General features: G+C 43.5%; 1 protein-coding gene across 1 annotated transcript; it reads left to right on the plus strand.

Moving 5' to 3' along the window:
- The first annotated feature begins 549 nt into the window (after nucleotides 1-549).
- YIPF6 (Yip1 domain family member 6) lies at nucleotides 550-17,860 on the plus strand. The gene is made up of 7 exons (XM_066580982.1): nucleotides 550-704; nucleotides 2,420-2,548; nucleotides 4,912-4,990; nucleotides 7,436-7,478; nucleotides 11,115-11,240; nucleotides 13,404-13,561; nucleotides 16,699-17,860. The coding sequence occupies exons 1-7, from the start codon at nucleotides 660-662 to the stop codon at nucleotides 16,821-16,823; spliced, it is 705 nt and encodes a 234-aa protein (XP_066437079.1). The 5' UTR covers nucleotides 550-659; the 3' UTR covers nucleotides 16,824-17,860.
- Nucleotides 17,861-20,187: the final 2,327 nt, after the last annotated feature.

A 20,187-nucleotide genomic window follows, 5' to 3' on the forward strand; every position in this document is an offset into this window, starting at 1 on the left:
ACGGTCGTCTGAATAAGCCCTTAGGGAAAATACAAATCTAAATATCCTATATATTAGGAGAATGCCCCCTCGCATGTCTCCCTTCGCCCAAGGGTTTCCGACATGTTAATTATCACAAATTTGGTTTTGATGACCCCCCCAAAATGGACTGCTTTGTATTCCTTCACCCAATGAGTCTGGAAATTGGGGTTTTTATATACATTCTAGTAGCAACAAAACGTGCAAAGTTTCCTAAAAAGTGTAAATGGTCGGGTGTCGCCCTAGGGTGATCTGTCTGACATGACCCAGGGCTGAGCTGCCTATAGAACTGACCATATGAACCCATGTATATGGGGACCAGGTCACCACTGAGAACACACTGGGCTCTCCTAACAGAACGCCGCTGACTATATACACTGCACTGCCTGCCCACCCTGCGCCCAGCCATAAGCACGTGTGCAGCGCAGGAACACACCACGCACGCTGCGGCCGTCCGAGGGCGACTACGTCCTCCTGCGTCATGACGTTCTCTAAGTTCCTTTACGTCAGGCAGATGAACGTCGCGAGACACGTCCCCTGTGACGTCATCGTCGTGCGCAGCAGGCGGAGGTCGTCTGCTTCTGATGACGTGCGGCAGCTGACTCCACGTAGCAACAGAGTGATACGAGCAGGGAGGAAACATGGCGGAAACGGAGGAGAATCAGGAAAACGGAAGCAAACAGCTGGTGAGCTCCTGAGACAAATAAAGGCGGGCCTGGCTGTAGTTGTAGTGAGGGGGGATGTAGGAGCTACAGACATGGCACCTTTTCCAGCATGCCCTTCTTTCTGTATGGGCACCTGCTGAGAGATGTAGAATGCCCTACAGGTAATTGCATGGTGCAGGTGACTGACGCTGCAGGAACTCTGGCGGTGATGCGGGTTGTGAAGGCGGTGCGACACACAAGTTTGTGTGACCTGACAATTGTTATGAAGGAGCCTGCGGGGATTTCCTGCAGTTATTGGGGCTCGGCCGGGTTCACTTACATTGCAGTAAGCGCCTCATCAGGATACCATGCAATGTCTGTGAGAGCCGAAGCCGCCATGTCGGTCTAGTCTCAATAGCGGCATGATCAATGAAGCCGGGCTCACACGGCTGTATGTGTTAGGCTGCCTGTCCATAGGCGACTGTTAATTGCGTTACCCATGGCGATAATCCGGCTGCGGGTAACGCAGTCAACACTTTCCATAGCATTGCTATGGAAAGCGCAGCCGTGATGTCCACGAGTGATTCTCCGCTTGCGGGATCTAAACCGCGGCATGCTGCGTTTGTCCGCGATAAGCCTATCAGATAGGCTCACTGCAGAGAACTGACAGCGGCCCCTCCTCCTCCTCCCCCTGCTGGCGATATTCCGCAACGGCTGTGAACAGGTGGCCTAAAACCCTGTGAGAGTCACCGCCATGGAGCCGTGTATGACAGTGATCCTCTACTGCACATAAAGCGTATCTCACGCACCCCACCATGCACTTTCTTCCTTTTTATTGGTTTACATTTCCCACGCTGTCGCTTTGCAGCGGTGCGTACACGTACTGCGTATGGACAGAGCTGATTGCGCTCTCATTAAAAAAAAAAAAAAATTCTCTCTCTCGTGCGTAGTACATGGCAAAATGGAACATGCTGTGTCTTTTTTTTTTTTTTTTTCACTTGCGTATTGCATACACTCAAATATGAGCGAAACCTCTAAAGGCAATGTATGTGATTGGCTGTGTATCACCGCCTATTACACGCAGTAAACGTACTCGTGTGAGCCCTGCCTAAGGCCGCTCTTGCACAGCCCGCTTTCGACCACAATTAGCGCTGCACTAATCATGGTACAACACCTCCATTCATTTCAATGCAGCTTCTCAGACTTGCGCTCCAGTGCGGCGTTTCTAACGCCGTGATTTTCATGCACGGTCTGTCTATTTTTGCATGTTTTAGTGCTTTTTTAACGCATATCATTACCCATCACAATGATGAGGGCGTTAAAAAAACAGTGTCAAACGCTGTACCGTGCCTTCAAAAGTGCGGTAAAATGCTGCTTTTTCCAATGCGGCATTCTGTGAACACGTGTGCGAGCGGTCTAACTCTGTAGACCCTCGCTGATCATAAAGTTATCTCCTATCCTATAGAAAGGGGTAACTTTACAACTTGGCACAACCCCTTCTGTCACCCGTTTTTATTTCTTAGATTTGGAAGACAAATGTTAGTCTTGTGCCATTTTTTTGCAGTCCTAGATTTATGTAATGTTTGTAACAATACTCCCTGCTGCATCCATACGTGTTTTCTCCTCCCCACCCGTCCCTATAAGTTTGCCTTGCAGACCTGTGACATGGCGGGAAGCAGGACACTTGTATCCAGACTGCAGTCCTTTCAGCAAGAAGCATCATTGTTGCATTGTCTCCATTATTGTTTCTTTTCCAGTTTGCCGGATTATCAGATGTTTCCATATCGGGGGATATTCCAGTGGAGGGGGAGATCACTGTTCCCATGGCCACACAGTCGCAGGAAGATGATTTTTCTACATTGGATGAACCAGTCAGAGACACCATTGTAAGTGAGAGCAAGCTACAAAGCCTCCAGGCTCTGCTTCATGGTAGCCAGTATGAGGCTAAATGCTAGTCATTGGTAGTAGTAATTGTGCCACATCATTGTAAAGGGAACCGGTCACCAGGTTCACGATGCCCAAACTCCGGGCAGTATGAACCCAGGAGCGGTATGTACACTGCGCCCACTTATGTTTTATTCTGAAACGCCATGGCACGTCAGAATAAACATACTTGGAATGTAGCTTTGGGTCACGGAGCAAAGCTGCACCAGCTTCACCATGTCTGCATCATCTGGAGTGACGGCTCTATCGCTATACACAAAAGGGAGAAGACAGATGTCACCTTATATCAGACCTGCACATCGTGGCAGTAGGTAGGGACCAGAATTGAAATGGGCACACCTCTTTGTAAGTAAAGGTAATGATTACAGATAGATTACCTTTTGCTTGTGAGCTGCAAAAAAAACTTCTATAGTTTAATGATTAAGTAAAGGTAATATATTTTGCAAAATGCTTTGCTAAAATGTACTCACTGTAATGCAATCCGCTGTGCCTGCACCGCTGGAGATTCCTGCGAGAAACTTTCTGCACCGCTGCTACTGGGGTCTAAAGGACCTTCCCTGACTTCACACTCACGTGACCAGCTTTCAGCAGGGGAGGGGATCGCAGGTGTGTTCAATGCTAGGTTCAAATCATGCAGCTGATGCCCGCTATCCTCTCCCTTGCTGGAAGATCCTTTAGCCTACTCACGCTAGCGGCTAGTATGACATGAGCCACTAGCCTCTTGACATAGTCATGTCATAGACTATAGGCAGCCAGAAATACTTTGCCGGGCTACTTGTGACCCTTGGGCCCTGTGTTGTTCAGGCTTGCTCTACGTGATGCGGTCGGGGAAAGGCTGTATAGGCACGACCCCGTGACTTGAATCTCTGTTCTGGCCACATAGTCTTTAATAACACTAGATGTAGATCATGTTGATGGTCCTCTATACAGTAGTGATGGGTAGGAATATCATTAGGTTTTGTGGAGAAAGTGAACGTTAATAAAAATAAACATTATCTGAAATTTGTGACTTAGTACTCAGTCCTGGGAAATATGTGATAGGTAGTTTGGGTAGACAACGTGCTTAGAGATGAGCGAGTAGTGCCTTATGCGAGTACCTGCCTGCTCGTCTCTAAAGATTCGGGTGCCGGCAGGGGAGAGCGGGGAGGAACGGAGGGGAGATCTCTCCCCCTCCCCCTCCCCGCTCCCCCTCCCCGCTCCCCCTCCCCGCTCCCCCTCCCCGCTCCCCCTCCCCCTCCCCGCTCCCCCTTCCCGCTCCCCCTGCTCACCGCCGCAACTCACCTGGCAGCCAAATCTTTAGAGACGAGCGGGGAGATACTCGGATAAGGCTCTACTTGCTTGAGTAGTTTGCCTTATCGAGTATACTCGCTCATCTCTAAACGTGCTCTATTAAGAACTACACTGGTGACATAACACACCTCGTTAAGTATGTGTCTGTGCATTAATGAATGTATGTGATCTGCCCTGGATACACTAGTAACCATCAGTTAGATACAGTTTAGCTTTTGGCTCAGTACATAGGCACTGCAGCCCTGTATCATCTAATAAATAAATAAATAAAACATGTGGATTGATCTATATGGGAGATGAATTATAACTCCGAATTTGTAGGACTAGTTATAGGTCCAGTAAAAAGAGAATCTAGTATACATCATACTTACCTTTCTCCCATGATCCACATCCAGTGTTATTGAAGACTTACCAGATGTATTTGTGTCTCCCCATATAATTAGTTGTTTCCTATAAGGATTTTAATTAATTTATAATAAAGGTTATTGCATATAATTCAGTTTTTCTCAGTGATTCAGTTGTATGTTTAGGAACTGATCTGTCTGTGATTCATCTGTTCTGGCCACATATTCTAAGTATGCTTATTCTAAAATGCTGCAGCATTTGGGAATAAAACCTACATTGGTGCACAAATTTGTCCCTGGTTAATGCTGCCCGTGATTCTGAACCTGGTGACCTGATCCCTTTAAGTTAGCGGCAATATGTTGGCAGCCTTTAACCCAATCTTGCATCAGGCCCGGAGAAACGTTGGCAGCACGCTGGGCGGTCTGATTACAGTCGGAGGCTGCACAAGACTCTTCAGACATCGCACGGTTGTCTTGACCGCTGTACGGATCAGCGCACTACTTGTGCCTGTCCACCCTAGAAATAAGATTGCACAGCAGTTAAAGTAATCCAGTTTTTTGCTCGGACATATTTATACTTTTCATTAGTATTTTGTCTTTTGCAAAGTTTAAAAAAGTTGAACATTGAATGTTTTCGGACAGTTTATTAACACTTTTTACTCCAATTTCAGATGCGGGACCTAAAAGCTGTCGGACAGAAGTTTTTTCATGTTCTGTTCCCTAAAAAGAGTAATGCGCTTCTGAGAGACTGTGAGTATGAAGCTACAACCGTACTGTTATCACACAGGAACTTTCACTGCTGGATCTTCTAGTAGTCAGTGTCTCGATTAACGGTTTTAAAGTGTTGATAATTTCATAAAAACCAAAGTGAGATATTCTTCAGGAGAAGAATATTCTACCAGGAGGCTCAGGCATTCAGTAGTACTTGATATCACATAGTTGCTATATGTTGTTGAAGCAGCAGCCGCATAATCCTTTACTGATTGGCTTGTCTTAGGCTGCCTATCCACAGGCGCAGATCGCCCGCGGATCATGCTCTGTAAAGCTTTCCATAGCGCTACTATGGAAAGCGCAGCCGCGGCGTCCATGAGCGGAGAAACATAGCGATTCTCTGATCACAGGATTTAAATCGCTGCATGCTGCGATTGGCCTGATTCTCTGCAGTGAGCCCATCTATCAGGTAGGCTCACCTTGGAGACCTGTCAGCGCTCCCCCACGGCGTAATATCACTAGCGATATTCTGCCTCGACTGCGGACAGGGGGCCTTAGGCAGAGGTCAGTTTTGCTGCATGTTTGTGGCCCGTTCTGACATCCTCAACAGGGAGTATAAAAGGGAATGTGCTCATAAAAGGGAGACAAAACATCTATGTATCTAACATAGTAACATACCATGTGAGCAGTCAAGCCTCCTCAAGCAATTTGTAGAAGAACACTAGTATTCCATTGTTTATTATTTAAGTTAATGCAAACGTGGTCCTACCTTTAAAGCAACCTTCTGGTTCCAGACAAACAGATGGCCGCACTACTTCCCTTTCTACTTGGTGCACACTGTGTCTGGTAGCGCGTTGGTAGTCTAAGACACTACATGCTGCTCTAATTGGCCAGTGCTGCTCATGTTAACAGTGCTGGCCAATCACAGCAGTGTGTAGTGTCTTAGACTACTGGTGCACTACCAGTACCCAGCGTGTGCATCAGGTAGTCGGAGTAGGAGTACGACCATCTTGGTTTCTCTGGGTGCAGAGGGTCACTTAAAGGCAGTGTTTGCTTCTCATGGATTAAGTTTAAAATCTACAAAATAAATACCATGCAAGGGAAGGAGGTTTTCAAAAACGTGAAGTTTGCTAAAACTGGCATATCTCAGACCAGCCTACGTAAAGGAGATTGTTGGAGTGATTTGCCCAAAATATAGATTACCTGTTAATAAACTTGTCACATTTGGAACTAATAGTAATAAAATCAAATCTATTCCTCAAAAGTTTGCATAATTTTCTGGATTTCTAATTAATTTGACTAAAAGCAGGTCTCATTGGAGACTACGGCCATTTCGCTCATTACTTTTCAAAGTTGATAAGTAATTAGACAAGTCCCAAAATTTTTCTAAGTTGTCAGTCACGACTTTTTTGGCACGATATCCAACAAACGGGTTGCATGGTATAGACATCCCACACTTATGTGAGAGCTTGCTGACTGAGTGGTCAGTGTTGTTGCTTTGCAGGATTTGTCTTTTAGGTTTAAATGCAACCTTGTATAGACTTCTCTGGGTACTTTGGTGTCATTTCACTCTTTTAAAGACATGAGGCCCATTTAAACGGAGCGATGATCGCTCAAATGACAGTTTGAGTGACAGCTTTAAGCGATCATTTTGCATAAACTATTAAGTAGGTACTCAGCTACTTAAGAGCAATTAAGTGTGCAAATGAAGCCTTTAGCTGAAAGAAGTTAATAGCCCGAGAGCTCTTATCTATATTCAGTTCCTTTGTTCTCCAGCGGGAAACAATGCTATCAGCACTACCCGTGGAGAACTGCTGATAAGGCTGAAGGATAATTTTTAGGTTGGCCTGAATTTAACGATCAGCTTGCAGTGCACGATGGCCGCGCGTTTAGACGCAATGATTATCGCTAAAACGTTCGCTTTTTAGAGTTTTTTTTTTTGAGCGCTTTATCTGCTCGTGTAAATGGGCCTTAACGTTTGACATGTCAAAGAGACATATTAAAAGTATTGATTAGTAAAGGGTTCTACTGTTGTGATTCCCGCTGATCACTAGATAGAGGAGTACTCCTCCCACCACTATGCTGGCCATTTTCAGCTGCCGAACGGAGTGGAAAAGCAGCAAAGGCAAGGGGCCACAGTGCTTGGGTTAGTACTGCAGCCCCCTTGTTCTAGTAATCTGCAAGTTCTTGGCATTGGGACCCCCTACTGATCAATGCTTTTGACGTGTCAGAAGTTAGTTGAAAGTGCAGCTACAGTTTATAACTTTTCCCATAATGTGGCATTGAATTCAGAAAGGCCAATAGAAAGCACGCACAAGAACTAATGAAAGTATGATTAGGACCTAAGACCTGTACTGTGTTTCCTGGTTTGGCAGGGGGGTGGGGGTGTGTGCACTTGGTGAACAAGTGTGAAGGGGCAAATAAGTTATTGCTGTTTACATCTGATTCTAATGCTTATATATCCTGCTTTTCTTTTTTCTTTAGGGGACTTATGGGGCCCACTTGTGCTTTGTGTCTCACTTGCATTGTGAGTATTTGTTTTCTCCTGAATGCGCATTACCTTAACCTTTTATTTTTATTCTTATTTTATTTTGTATACGAACGCTCACAATAATTAAGGATCATTTAAATCGCACGATCTCAAACAAAAGATTCAAATTGAAGATCTTTACTGATGTAAACTGTAATTCATTGACAACAAAAGGACATATTAACTGTTAATGTAAAACAAGGTCCTCAACCAGCTGATGAGGACTGGACTTCAAATCACCTGGAAAATCAACTTGCATCAATTTAATCATCACCACTCCTAATGTGACCCCGTTGTGCGGCCATAAATAGTGTTATTCCTCATGTGCTCACAGCTGTTTGTCCTAAAAAGTCATCAGAAAAGTTAGTAACACTTTAAGCTAATCTTTATCTCATGTGAAAGGGCGTTAAACCTCGTAGCAATGTTTTACTTGAAGGCTAAAATACCTATCCACACAGCCAGCCTCAGTGATCAGAATGCAGATTTTTCGATTAAGATTCTAATAGTGATATAAAGGAAACTTTCACTTTTGTAGAACTGACATTGTTTTAAGATTTGGAAAAAAATGGCTTGTAGTTTACTTTTAATTCTTCCATTTGCACATAGGAGATCAGAAGTCCTCCCATTTAATAGAGCTGACAATTAAAGGGGTTGTCTCGCGGCAGCAAGTGGGGTTATACACTTCTGTATGGCCATATTAATGCACTTTGTAATATACATCGTGCATTAAATATGAGCCATACAGAAGTTATTCACTTACCTGCTCCGTTGCTAGCGTCCCCGTCGCCATGGATCCGTCTAAATTCGCTGTCTTCTGGCGTTTTTAGATGCGCTTGCACAGTCCGGTCTTCTCCCTGGTGAATGGGGCCGCTCGTGCCGGAGAGCTGGTCCTCGTAGCTCCGCCCCGTCACATGTGCCGATTCCAGCCAATCAGGAGGCTGGAATCGGCAATGGACCGCACAGAGCCCACGGTGCACCATGGGAGAAGACCCGCAGTGCATCGTGGGTGAAGATCCTGGCGGCCATCTTGGTAAAGGAAGAAAGAAGTCGCCGCAGCGCAGGGATTCGGGTAAGTAATAAACTTTTTTTTTTTTTTTTTAACCCATCCCTTGGGTTTGTCTCGCGTCGAACGGGGGGCCTATTGAATAAAAAAAAAAAACGTTTCGGCGTGAGACAACCCCTTTAAGGCTGCCTGCACATGATCGGGTTAGATTCTGCATGCAAGAGCTTGCAGAGGAATCCAACCCTGCGCCCAGCCGGCATCTGCGCGTACCTGCCTTTTCTTCTGTTCTATACTGCAGATGGACCACACGGCGAACTGTTGGACATGTGCAGTACAGTGGGTTTTTTTGTTTGTTTTTTTTTAAACCCCTGCTTTTCCCACACCGTCACTAGGCAACGATGCAGGTCAGAAGGCTGTCATTGAGTTCAATGCAAGCCGTCCAGGTGAAATCTGCTTAAAAATAGAGCATGCAGTGATTTTCCACCCACCCCACTTGCAAGCAGACAATCTCAATTGATTTCTGCTCGTATGCAGGAAAAAGCGTATTTCCATAGCATGCTATGGCGATATTTGCTGCAGATTCCGTACCCGGACGCACACTCCGGATTCTGCAATACAAATATGCCCGTGTGCAGGAGACCTAAAGGTAATACCGGTATGTCAGCAGAATATGACCTATTACATAAACATATTTTTAAAGAATTTTTGATTAACTTCTGCACAGGTCACAGAGCATGTATAGAACAGTCTCCCATACAAGTCAGTGGGTCCCCCCTGTCCATTGTGCGACTGGCTCATGAAGCTGCTGTAAAGTATCTCTCCAAATGCTCTTATATCTAGTTCAGGCAAGATGGCCGCCTCTATAGTCCTTTGTAGACAGCAGGGTAAAAATTTCTAAAATCAGAAAATAAAAACAGATGATAAAAATGGAATATGTTTATCTGGTTTTAATTAATACAAAAAAAACTGGTGATATAATCCCTTGAGACCTCAGACGTTGTTCTTCACATGCTTGGCCTGCTGTTCAGCTTTGTTCATTTAGTTCCTCAAAGGGGCAACGAAGTGAAATGCTCTGACACAAAAACTGCTAAAACATTGCTGGTCCTTTATATAACATCACAACTTGAAAGCAAGAGGAAAGATGTGTATTCAGGGGCAACCAGCTGCCACTTGGGGCAGTGTTGTCCGGACATAACCGGGAAAAAATAACCCGTGTCTTAACACCCTAATGATGGCCCTATAGGGTTTTAACATCCTGCAGATGCAGGACGTGTATGAAAGGCGATCGCGCGGCGACCTCCCTTCATGCATCCCAGGTGCCTGCTGCTGCTTACAGCTGACATCTGGCGGCAACAGCTGCGCTGAGCCGTGCGGGTCATCGGGGCTGTTAACCCTTTATATGCCGCATCCATTAAAGTCCAATCTATCAAAATAACGCATTATTTACCCCGCACAATGAACGTAGTCAGAAAAAAATAAAGAACGCCAGAAATGCACTTTTTTGGTCACCGTCTTCAAGAAAAAAATGCAATAAAAAGCGATCAAAAATTAGTCTGTATTCCAAAATGTTACCAACGCAAACTACAGGACGTCCCGCAAAAAAATGAGCCCTCGCACAACTATGTTGATGGAAAAATAAAAAAAGCTGTTGCTAGCAGAAAATGATTTAAATAAATAAAAGTGCAGCAAAGAAAAAAACTAAGTTTGGTATCGTAGTAATCCTACTGATCCATATATCATTTTTGTTGCAGTTTATGCGCTGTAGAAATAAGATGCACCAAAAGTTGGCAGAACTTTTTTTTAATTTTTCTTATCTCCATTTCTCTCTACTTAGAAAAGTGTTTTCTTTACATTACATGGTATATTAATTAGTGAAAAATACAACTTGTCTTGCAAAAAACAAGCCCTCATATAGCTACATCAATGGATAAATAAAGGAATTATGTTTTTTATAAGGGTAGGGGGCGAAAATGGAAATAAACAAAAAAAGCTCCGTCACTAAGGGGTTAAGCCAGCCCCCAAGATAATCCTTCATAATATAATGCGCCTGTATGTAAAAAGGTCCATATCAGATATTTGGGGAATGTTACCCAGACACTTTTATTTTCTTCTGTTGCTTACCTGGGGAAGTAGATCCCTTCTCCCTTCATGCAATGGTTAAAACTTAACCGCAGAGCCCTCTTTCAGCAGGATAATGCCCCACCACATGGCTATAATGGTTCAGGAAGGGTTTCAGCAACATGATAAAGAGTTCAAGGTGATGGCTTGGCCTCCAAATTTCCCAGATCTCAATCAGATTCAGCTTCTGTAGGATGTGCTGGAAAAACGAGTCTGACCCATGGAGGCCACACCTCGCAACTTACAACCGCTCCAACATCTTTGTGCAGGTGCCTCAGGACCTTCAGAGCGTTGGTGGCATGAGGTGGCGCCACAAAGCATTAAGCTTTGTTGTGGTTGATCACTGTAGGGCATACTATTGGCATTGCTTGTCCATGTATACTTAGATATTCTTGGCTCAATAATAGTTGTAACTTCCTCTGACCAGTACATCCACATTATTAAATTCCTTTGATTCTTTTGTAAATAATTCTTTTTTTTTTTTTTTTTTTCTTCTCTCTTATTGATAACAGAATGCTTCAAGGTGGCTATGCAAACAGCAAAAGCGATGGAGGTCCCCAGTTTGCAGAAGTGTTCGTAATTGTCTGGTTTGGGGCTGTAGTCATCACACTTAATTCTAAGCTTCTTGGCGGAACCATGTATGTACATTATGAAGGAAAGTCGTGTATTGTTTGTGGATTTGTTTTATGTCATTAAAGGGATTCTGTCATTTAAAAAAAATTCTATAGTCGCCTATTCCTCCCCGGGCAGTCTACTTACCGTACCTGCTCCCTGCTGATCTTCTCCTGTCTCCTGCAGTCCCCCGGGTCACTTCACCTCCAGCTGTCTGGATCCTTTTTTTTCTCCTGTGACGAAGCGTCCATTTACAGGCAGTTGTTTTCCTGCCGGCCAATGTATGTTACATCACAGCCTAGTAGGGAGTGACGAGTTATTGTAGAGGTGGGAAGAAGAATGCGGGGAATGGATGCATCATAGTAAGATGATCCGGCTGGGGGACTGGAGAAGATCAGCGAGGAGAAGATGCGGTAAGGAGTCTGCCTGGAAAGGAATAGGTAAGGATTGATTGATTGATTTTTTTTTTTTTTTTTTTTTATTGATTTTTTTTAAATGACGAAACCACACTTAAGGGATACAATAAGATATAAATATCAAGTAAGGCTGATGCTGAATTCCTGTATAGACTTGTGATATTGATCTTTCACAGTCTGTAAATTGAGGCTATTGATTACTGCAGCTGTGTACAAATGCAGGAATAAGATGCTATAACTGAACAAGTTATTTTGATTATAAAAGCTGTAAAGAGTAACTTTTTATGTTTAGTGATATAGAAATATGGGTGGGGACATAGTGAGTGACTGTAGCCGCCCATTTAAGGCCCCTAGGCTCCTGATTGGCTAGGGAGGCTTTTGCTGTGGCTGGAGGGTTAGGGTTAAGCTACGGACTGCTGCGGTCACGGATTGCTCCGGCCCCATGGAGGTTGAGGCGCTGTTGCTGCCGGCGGCACTGCCAGCTGGGGAAGGGACCGCAGGGTTCCTGCGCGGCTTAGAAGAAAGGGCTGACAGCCACTGGGTAAATGGCAGGAAAGACAGAGGGGCTGCTTTCTGGGAAAGGCAGGTACGGCATTATATATTGCAGAGAGCTGGCCAGTAACAATTACAGCGGGCTACTTACACAGAAGCCACGGTGAGTATACCTGAAGCCTCTGCTGCTTGGTGGCCCCGTGAGTTTTACATAGCGCCGCCATACGAGCGGAGCTCCGACTGTGCTGCACACCGCTGTATCATCTTCCTTGTCAGTGCTGCGTGAAAAGTCCCGCCATCCCCAATGGCTTAGAAATCCTTGGCCGATCATGAATGGCAGTTTTCCCCCAGGGCTATTTGGTCGGGTTTCAGACACTGTCCTTTGTCTTGTGTAAGCCCACGGCAATGGATGCACTCTGGAAAGTAAGTGTGGGCACTGAACAGCTGGGGAAACGGGACTGCCAATTAGAAGCTAGGGGCTTGACAGGAGGCGTTACCTCCAACAAAGCCAGGTCTGCCCCTAGATCCAGTGTCGACAAGGTACAACAGTACCAATGATATCTATCTGCATATGTGGCGGATTTGTCTACTGGTTGATTTGACTTAAAGTGAAACTGTCAGATACTTTATGCTGTGTTCACTAATGGCGGCACAGTAGAGGGACAGGCACGCTGATTACCCCAGGTGGGGGGATTACTAGGTGCTCATGAATAAGCTGGACTGAAGAACCTGACAAGTTCCCTTTTAACATGCAGCTTTTGTTGGCTTTCACACTATGCAGTGCAAAGGGTTAAATCCACGCAGAATATGTACAGCACACCTAAAAAACAAAGTTAGGGCTCACTCACACGGGCGTATGTGCACTGCGTAGTATGCAAGTGTAACACACGTCGCCAAAAGCCCATAGATTTATATTGGGCCACTAACACCTTTGTGTTTTCTTTTCTTTGTTTTTTTTTGGGGGGTGGGGGGGGGGGGGGGGGGAAGGGGTTGTTAGTAATTCTTTGTTTTTGTTTTTTTTTTATTATTACACGCATGAAATTTTGGCGCACAGTATGCATTAACCTGGGCTATGGGAATTTAACATACACAACAGATATGCATTTCCATGCGTATTTTCTGAATGTGACATGTATCCGCGTAATATGCAGGCAGCGTCCGCCCGTGTGACGGAGCCCTTAGAGTCATTAAGACGTCTGTCGGATAAAGAAGCAGTAATGCAGCAGGAGTTCAGTTTCTGTAAAACTGCTTTTTCTAAGTAACTTGTCATTTGTCTTGCAGTTCGTTCTTCCAGAGCCTGTGTGTGTTGGGGTACTGCATCCTCCCCCTTACAGTGGCCATGCTGGTATGCAGGCTCCTGCTGCTGGCCAATGTAAGCACGCTCACCTTCACCCTCAGACTGGTCACAGTGGCTGCCATGTTTGCCTGGTCTACTTTTGGTAAGGCCTCTCTTCTCCTCACATTATATAGAAGTGCACAATAAGCTGTAATGTTTGTCATTGTTAGATGATCATCCGGGCGGACTTTTCAAAAAAAAAAAAAAATGGCTTGGGGTAAAGAATAAACTTTCCCCAGTTTTTCCTGAGGGAAGTGAAATGGTGAAAAAAAACAAAACACATCTTTTAAGGGGAAGTCTTGTTTTATAGCACGCACATTGGAGCAAAAATGATCGTTTTATTCTGTGGGACGGTGCAATTACAAAATACCAAACTTATTTTATTTTTTTAATTCTTTCACTGTACCACTACTTTGAAAATTAAAATCCTTAAAAAAAAAAATCGACAAGTTCTTCTGACCACCATAACTTTGATGATACCATGATGATACCAGATGTGTTTTTGATTTTTTTTTTTTTTTTTGCGCATTGCATACACCTCACTTTACGGAGCATGTGCGCGAGATTTCAGTGTAAGGGAGCTGACCTCCTCACAAAGGGTGACAGCAAAATGGAGATATTTTTTAAAGTAGTACAGCAAATAAAAAATTAACTATATAAATTTGGTATCTTAGTAATCGTACTGATCCATAGAATAAATGTTATTGTTTCTGTGGTGTATGTACTGCAGCAAAAAGACAGCTCCACCCCCAAAGATGGTGGAATTGTGCACCCCCCTATTTCACGCCACTTAGAATTTTTAAGTTTTCAGTACATTTATATGGTATATTAAATTGTATAATTGATAAATTATACAATTCTATTTTTAAAAACTCCCGCACTGCTTTGTTTACAAGTTGCCATGAAGACCATCAGCTTGTCAGAAGCCAGCCCATGGCCTCTGTGGCAGGAAGAGCTGGTGCTTGGCTGTCAGAGGATAGCTGGGCACCAGCTCTTACACAGCAGAGAATGGAGAAAACCTCCGAGCGCTGCTGTGTTAACCCTTTACATGCTGCTGTCTATGTGACCACAGCATGTAAAGGGCTGGCACCATCGGACCTCCGCAATGTGATCAGGGGGTCCTGATAGGTCACTCTGGAAGTCCCCTAAAGGAACAAAAATTTTAAAAAGTAAAAAAAAAAATTATAAAAAAATACCTTTCTCCCTTTACTTTGTAAAAAAGGTAAAAAAAATTACACGTGGTATCCCTGTGTCGTCATGACCCAGAGGAGGAAGTTTGTACATTATTTAACCCCTTAATGACGTCCCCCCCCCCCTTTTTTTGTTTATTCCTCCCTCCCTTTTAAAACCTCATAACTCCTTTATTTATTCTTCGCTGTTGCTGTATGAGGGCTTGTTTTTTGCAGGACGAGTTGTATTTTTCTATTTAAAGTACCATATAATGTACTGAAAAACCTTTACAAAATTCCAAGTGAAGTAAAATGAAAACAAAAATGACATTCCGCCATCTTTCAGTGTGTCTTGTTACGACGCACAAACTGCAACAAAAATGACATGATATCTTTATTCTATGGGTCAGTACGATTACTACGATACCAAACATATATTTTTTTTGCTGTAGTACTTTTAAGTTTTTAAAATTTATTTTCTGCACGCAATAACTTTTTTTATTTTTCTGTCGACCTAGCTGTCCGAGGGCTCATTTTTTGCGAGATGTCCTGTAGTTTCTGTTAGTACTAATTTGGAATACACATATTTTTGATAGCTTTTTATTGCATTTTTTTCTGGGAGACAGGGTGACTGAAAGTGCATGTCTGGCGTTCTTTATTTTTTTTTTTTTCTGACTACGTTCACAGTTTGGGGTAAATAATGCACTACATTGATAGATCAGACTTTTATGGACGTGGCGTTACCAAATATGTATTTTTCTTTTTATGATTTAGATTTTTTTAAGGCAAAGGAAGGGTGATTTAAACTTTTATAACTTTTTTTTTTTTTTTTTTATTTCAAACTGTGAAAAAGTAGCGGAAAAGAAAAAAACTATTACAATTTGGTATTGGCATAATCATACTATACTGTAGAATGACTTTAATATATTATTTATACTGCTCAGAGAATGCAGTGAAAAATAAAAATAAAAAACATGCCAGAATTACAGATTGTGTTAATCTTGTTCCTACAAAAAATGGAATAAAAAGTGATCAAAATTTTACATGTTCCAAAAAATTAGATAAAAGAAGACTAGAGTTCATTCCGCAAAAAACACGGCCTTCTAGAGTTTTGGCAATAGAATGGGGCGACACAAAAGCAAACCTTTAAGAAAAAAAAGAAAATGTTTTAAATGTCCAAAAATAGCAAAACATAAAAACTGTATAAACTCGGTATCACTGGAATCGTGGGACTCAGAGAATAACGTTATCACATTCATTATTCTGCACACTGAACGCCGTAAAAATGAAATCCAAAAAAACTAATGGAAGAATTTATTTTTTTCCCCCCCCTACCTCCCTACAAATTTTTTTAAATAAAAGTTATGCAATACATTATGTAAACCCAAAAATGATGCCATCAAAAAGTACAACTTGTCCTGCAAAACAAGCCCTCATATGGCCGTGTCAATGGAAAAATGAAAAAGTTATGGCTCTTGGAACGCGACTGAAAAATTAGTGGAAATTTAAATGATTGGCCCATTTAAAAACCTGCCCTGGTGGGTCTGACAGGGTGGTAAGAAACTCAAGGGGTTAAGGGACTACCTCGCAAAGAAAAACCTCAGTCCCTATGCCTCATTAGGCGTACGTGTTTTACAGTCGGAGGTTCTCCGCTCAGGATCCCCATCAATGAGCCAGAGCAGTATTACATGGACAGCCCTTTATTTAGAGGACTGTCATGTATTACTACATTTCGCCTGTAACAGTTGATGCAGGGAAACCGTCTGACCTTTGTTTCAGGTACCAAAAGCAAGACCCACCGTTATCACTTAATCATTGCACTCCTGAGTGATGAGATGTGGGTGCAGAGTCTGATCTGTATGTAGTGTGGCTATCTCACCTTAGTACAATAGAGCTATCCTAACATTTCCTGCTGACTCTGTCCTAGGCTACACACCAAAGCTGCCAAGTGGGCTGCAGCAAACAGGAAATGTCTCTGCATCCTATTCTCTGCCTTGATTACTGTCTGTCTTTAATAGGTGCAAAACTGGTGAAAATACTAACCTATAAACGGAATATTTTTATCTTGCAGCCTCTACTGCCTTTCTTGCGGACAGTCAGCCACCCAACCGCAGAGCCTTGGCCGTCTATCCAATATTCCTATTCTATTTTGTCATCAGTTGGATGATTCTGACCTTCAACCCTTCTTCCCTTTAGTTCTAATGACTTTGCCCTCACAGAAGGACTTAAATAGGCTTGAAGAACTGGGACTCTACTGGTAGAATGAAGATCACATAACATCAGTATCTAAATTGCCACCAACGCTGCCAAGAAAGCAGGAAAACACTGGAGTGTGCAGGAGTCCAAGGAGCGTTGGTGGCGTTTGTATATAGTCCTGCACTAAATCTATAGATATCTACTGTTTTCCTTACTGCCCATCTGCATTGTAGGAAGCTGTACTTCATTACACAAGAAATGTGCGGTCCGGATCTGTTGCAATGTGTGTATTCCTACTGTACCGGGAGCTTTTATTAAGATACATGCAATGTAAAAATTCATTGCACTTCTATAGATTTGGTCCTTTTTTTAGACCTTTCGGTTGTCACATTCATTTCTTAGGCGCGGGTCCAATGATGGAATTGTAAAGGCAGTTAAATAATCGAATAAGCGATAATTATGTGCATGTTAAAAAATAAAAAAAAAGGGACAAAAATATACATCACACTACGGCAACCGAGCATACCCAGCATTTATCTAAAACGGCCTTTATTTACTACTTTTAGACACTGTATTCCAGTGTCAGCAGATGAGGTTTAAATGAAGGTCCGTAGAATTACTGAAGGATGCGAAGAGAACGAAGCCTTTACATACAGTGAGGCCTTTCCTAATTGTGTTTTTAAAAATGCATGCACCCAAACTGATTACTTAGAGGCAAGCAGTAGAGGGCGCCGCACAAGAGGCTATCTTCTGTCCATATACATACGGAGTATATGCAAAAAGCTTTAGGTAGAGGTAAGTCAAGTAAACGGAAATGCACAGTAGAATCGGAGCTGCAAACGGGACACTATGCATTGCTTTACGCTCACGTGCAGGACCTAATGAGTATATTCATTTACTACTCTGCATATTTCTTTGGGGGGTTAGCACATTTGGAGAGCGGTCAGCTGTGAATATCTTTAATTATGATTTGTTTTAAATTAAATGGTAAAAGGTGATCTATATTTATAATTTATTAAACTTTTTTTTTAATATGATGACATCTGTCTTTTTTTTTTTTTTTATTCACAGTGGAATGATGGAGACTATAGTAGGAAATTAAGGGCGCTTTCACACGTGCGACAAAATTGTGCCATTTTCTTGCGATGCGACAGTGCTACAAATGGTTTCCTTCATATTAGCAATGTTTTGTAGGCTGCCACATTGCAAGAGAAAAAAAATCGCAGCATGCCGAATATTGGCCCGCTTTGCAATGTTTTGTAGCCCATGTTTCCCTATGGAGCCTTCCTATGTGTTGCATTGCATGAAAACTCAAAAACCCCGCCTCCAGGATGCGCTTGCTCTGAGTGGCTTTGCCTCGGTGCTCAAGAATCAACTGCTACAACGCTTGATGAACCAATTACCACCATCGCATTAAATGGCTGTGATTGGTTCATCGAGCGCTGCAGTGATTTGGCTAAGCCACAGCGCTCAAGAACCTATTTTTTTTAAACCCTTGACCAGAAAGTGCTGGCTGAAGACTTCAAACAACTGTGCCAGAGCTTTGAAAGAGTTGTGTTGCGGAGCAGCGAGCGCCTGTTAGGTGATGGATTGTGGTTTAATACAGCCAGGGCTTATTTTTGGGGTAGGGTTTATATTTCACGCACCATAACCCCCTCCCCCCCCCCCCCCAAAATAAAATCCTGACAAAAGAGCGCTACAAAGGACACAGCTGCGATATCACTGCGACTTTTCTTGCAGCAATATCGCTGTCTCCTGTGTGAAGGAGGCCTGAAGCCTAATCCACATATATTAGGGAGTTATTCCAGTGAAAACACATTTTCCATGCCTACACCATCTTATCTGATGTCCTGTCACTCTCTGGAGGTCTTTTCTGTATATTGCAGCCACTTCCATGCAGTAGAGCTCCAATCTGATGCTTATCAGCCAACATCGTGATGGTGAAATTTCTTGGTTTCACTTTCGCATTAATCTATGCTATGCTGATGCATCATAGGATGGGAAGCTGTACCATTTCTGCCTGCTGGAGGGACAGTTATCTATGCCTTTTATATCCACCTAAATAAGCTACAGACCATAAGTGTACAGTCAGGAAGATTTAGCTTTGATCGTTTCGATTAGAACTGTGATAGGAGGGCTTGTGCTCTCCTCTAGACAGTTTCTGTGGTGGATCCATGTAATAGCATCATACCCACTGAGAAATTGACTGACTAGTTTCAGACAGCATAACCCCAAGTAGATCTGAGCTGGTCAGAACTGAGATCACATGAGCATCTGCAGAGGAGGTCCAGAGTTTCCGATAGAAAGGAATAACTAACCAAGGGTAACAGTAGCCCAGTTATATATACTAGGGGGATACCAACATACTGAATGAAGACAAAAAACAACTTGCTGGAGTGGCCCTGTAAAGCTGAGGGAGCCATGTGATTTTGTCGATAATGCCAACAAGCTTGTGTAGCGGGTAACACAGTGTCTCTCGCTGTGAGGAAATGCAGCATAAGGCCTTATGCACACAGTCGTGACGGGCTCCGCAAGCGGAATACCGCAGCGGAGTCTGTCACGGCGCCCCCCCCCCCCCCCCAAAGACCCCATACTTGCCTCCGGATCCGCTGCGCGAAGTCCCGCATGATGCGCCAGGCAGGGTGCGTATTCACGCTATATTTCCACTGTGCTACAGCGGAAGTATAGCTTGAGGGGCGGCTTCCATTGACTACAACGGAAGCCGTCCGCGCGTATACCCGTGGCAAATAGGACATGCCGCAGGTAATTTCAGGCTGCGGTATTCCGCGGTGGAAACTAATAGCTGTGGTGAAACACCACGTTTTACGTGGCGGAAATCCGGCCTTGGGAATTAGGCCTAAGGGTGCTTTCATACAGTGCGATGTTATTCTGCAAGATGCACCTAAAGGCAAAGAAAGTTCTGCACGATGTGCTGCTCTACATGTGGGCTGCGGTTCAGAAATCTGCAGCATCAGATTAAGCTATGCCTTTAGCTGCGTCTCGTGGAGTAATTCTGCACTCTGTGAAAGCAGCTAATAATGTTGACTCACGTCAATGGGTAGAATGTAGAATTACACACCCAAAAATATTGAATTAAGTGCAGTTTGTTACCTGTTAAACGAACAGTGACATGAGGTTAATGGGAATTTGTTTATAAAAGCTCATTCTAGAAGTTTAGTTTTACAATTTTTGTATATGTGATATTAAAGTGACACCTTTTTAAGGTCTTAGGCCTTAGTCAGACAGGCGGTTTTTTGCGCGATTTGCGGATCGCATGACGGATGCGCATCCGCAAATCGCGTGACCGGCGCCCGAAAATCTGCTCCTAGCCGCGTTTCATTAGAAACGGGCCGGAGCTGTCCAG

Source organism: Eleutherodactylus coqui, chromosome 10 (genome assembly GCF_035609145.1).
Source record: "Eleutherodactylus coqui strain aEleCoq1 chromosome 10, aEleCoq1.hap1, whole genome shotgun sequence".
Taxonomy (NCBI): Eukaryota; Metazoa; Chordata; class Amphibia; order Anura; family Eleutherodactylidae; genus Eleutherodactylus; species Eleutherodactylus coqui.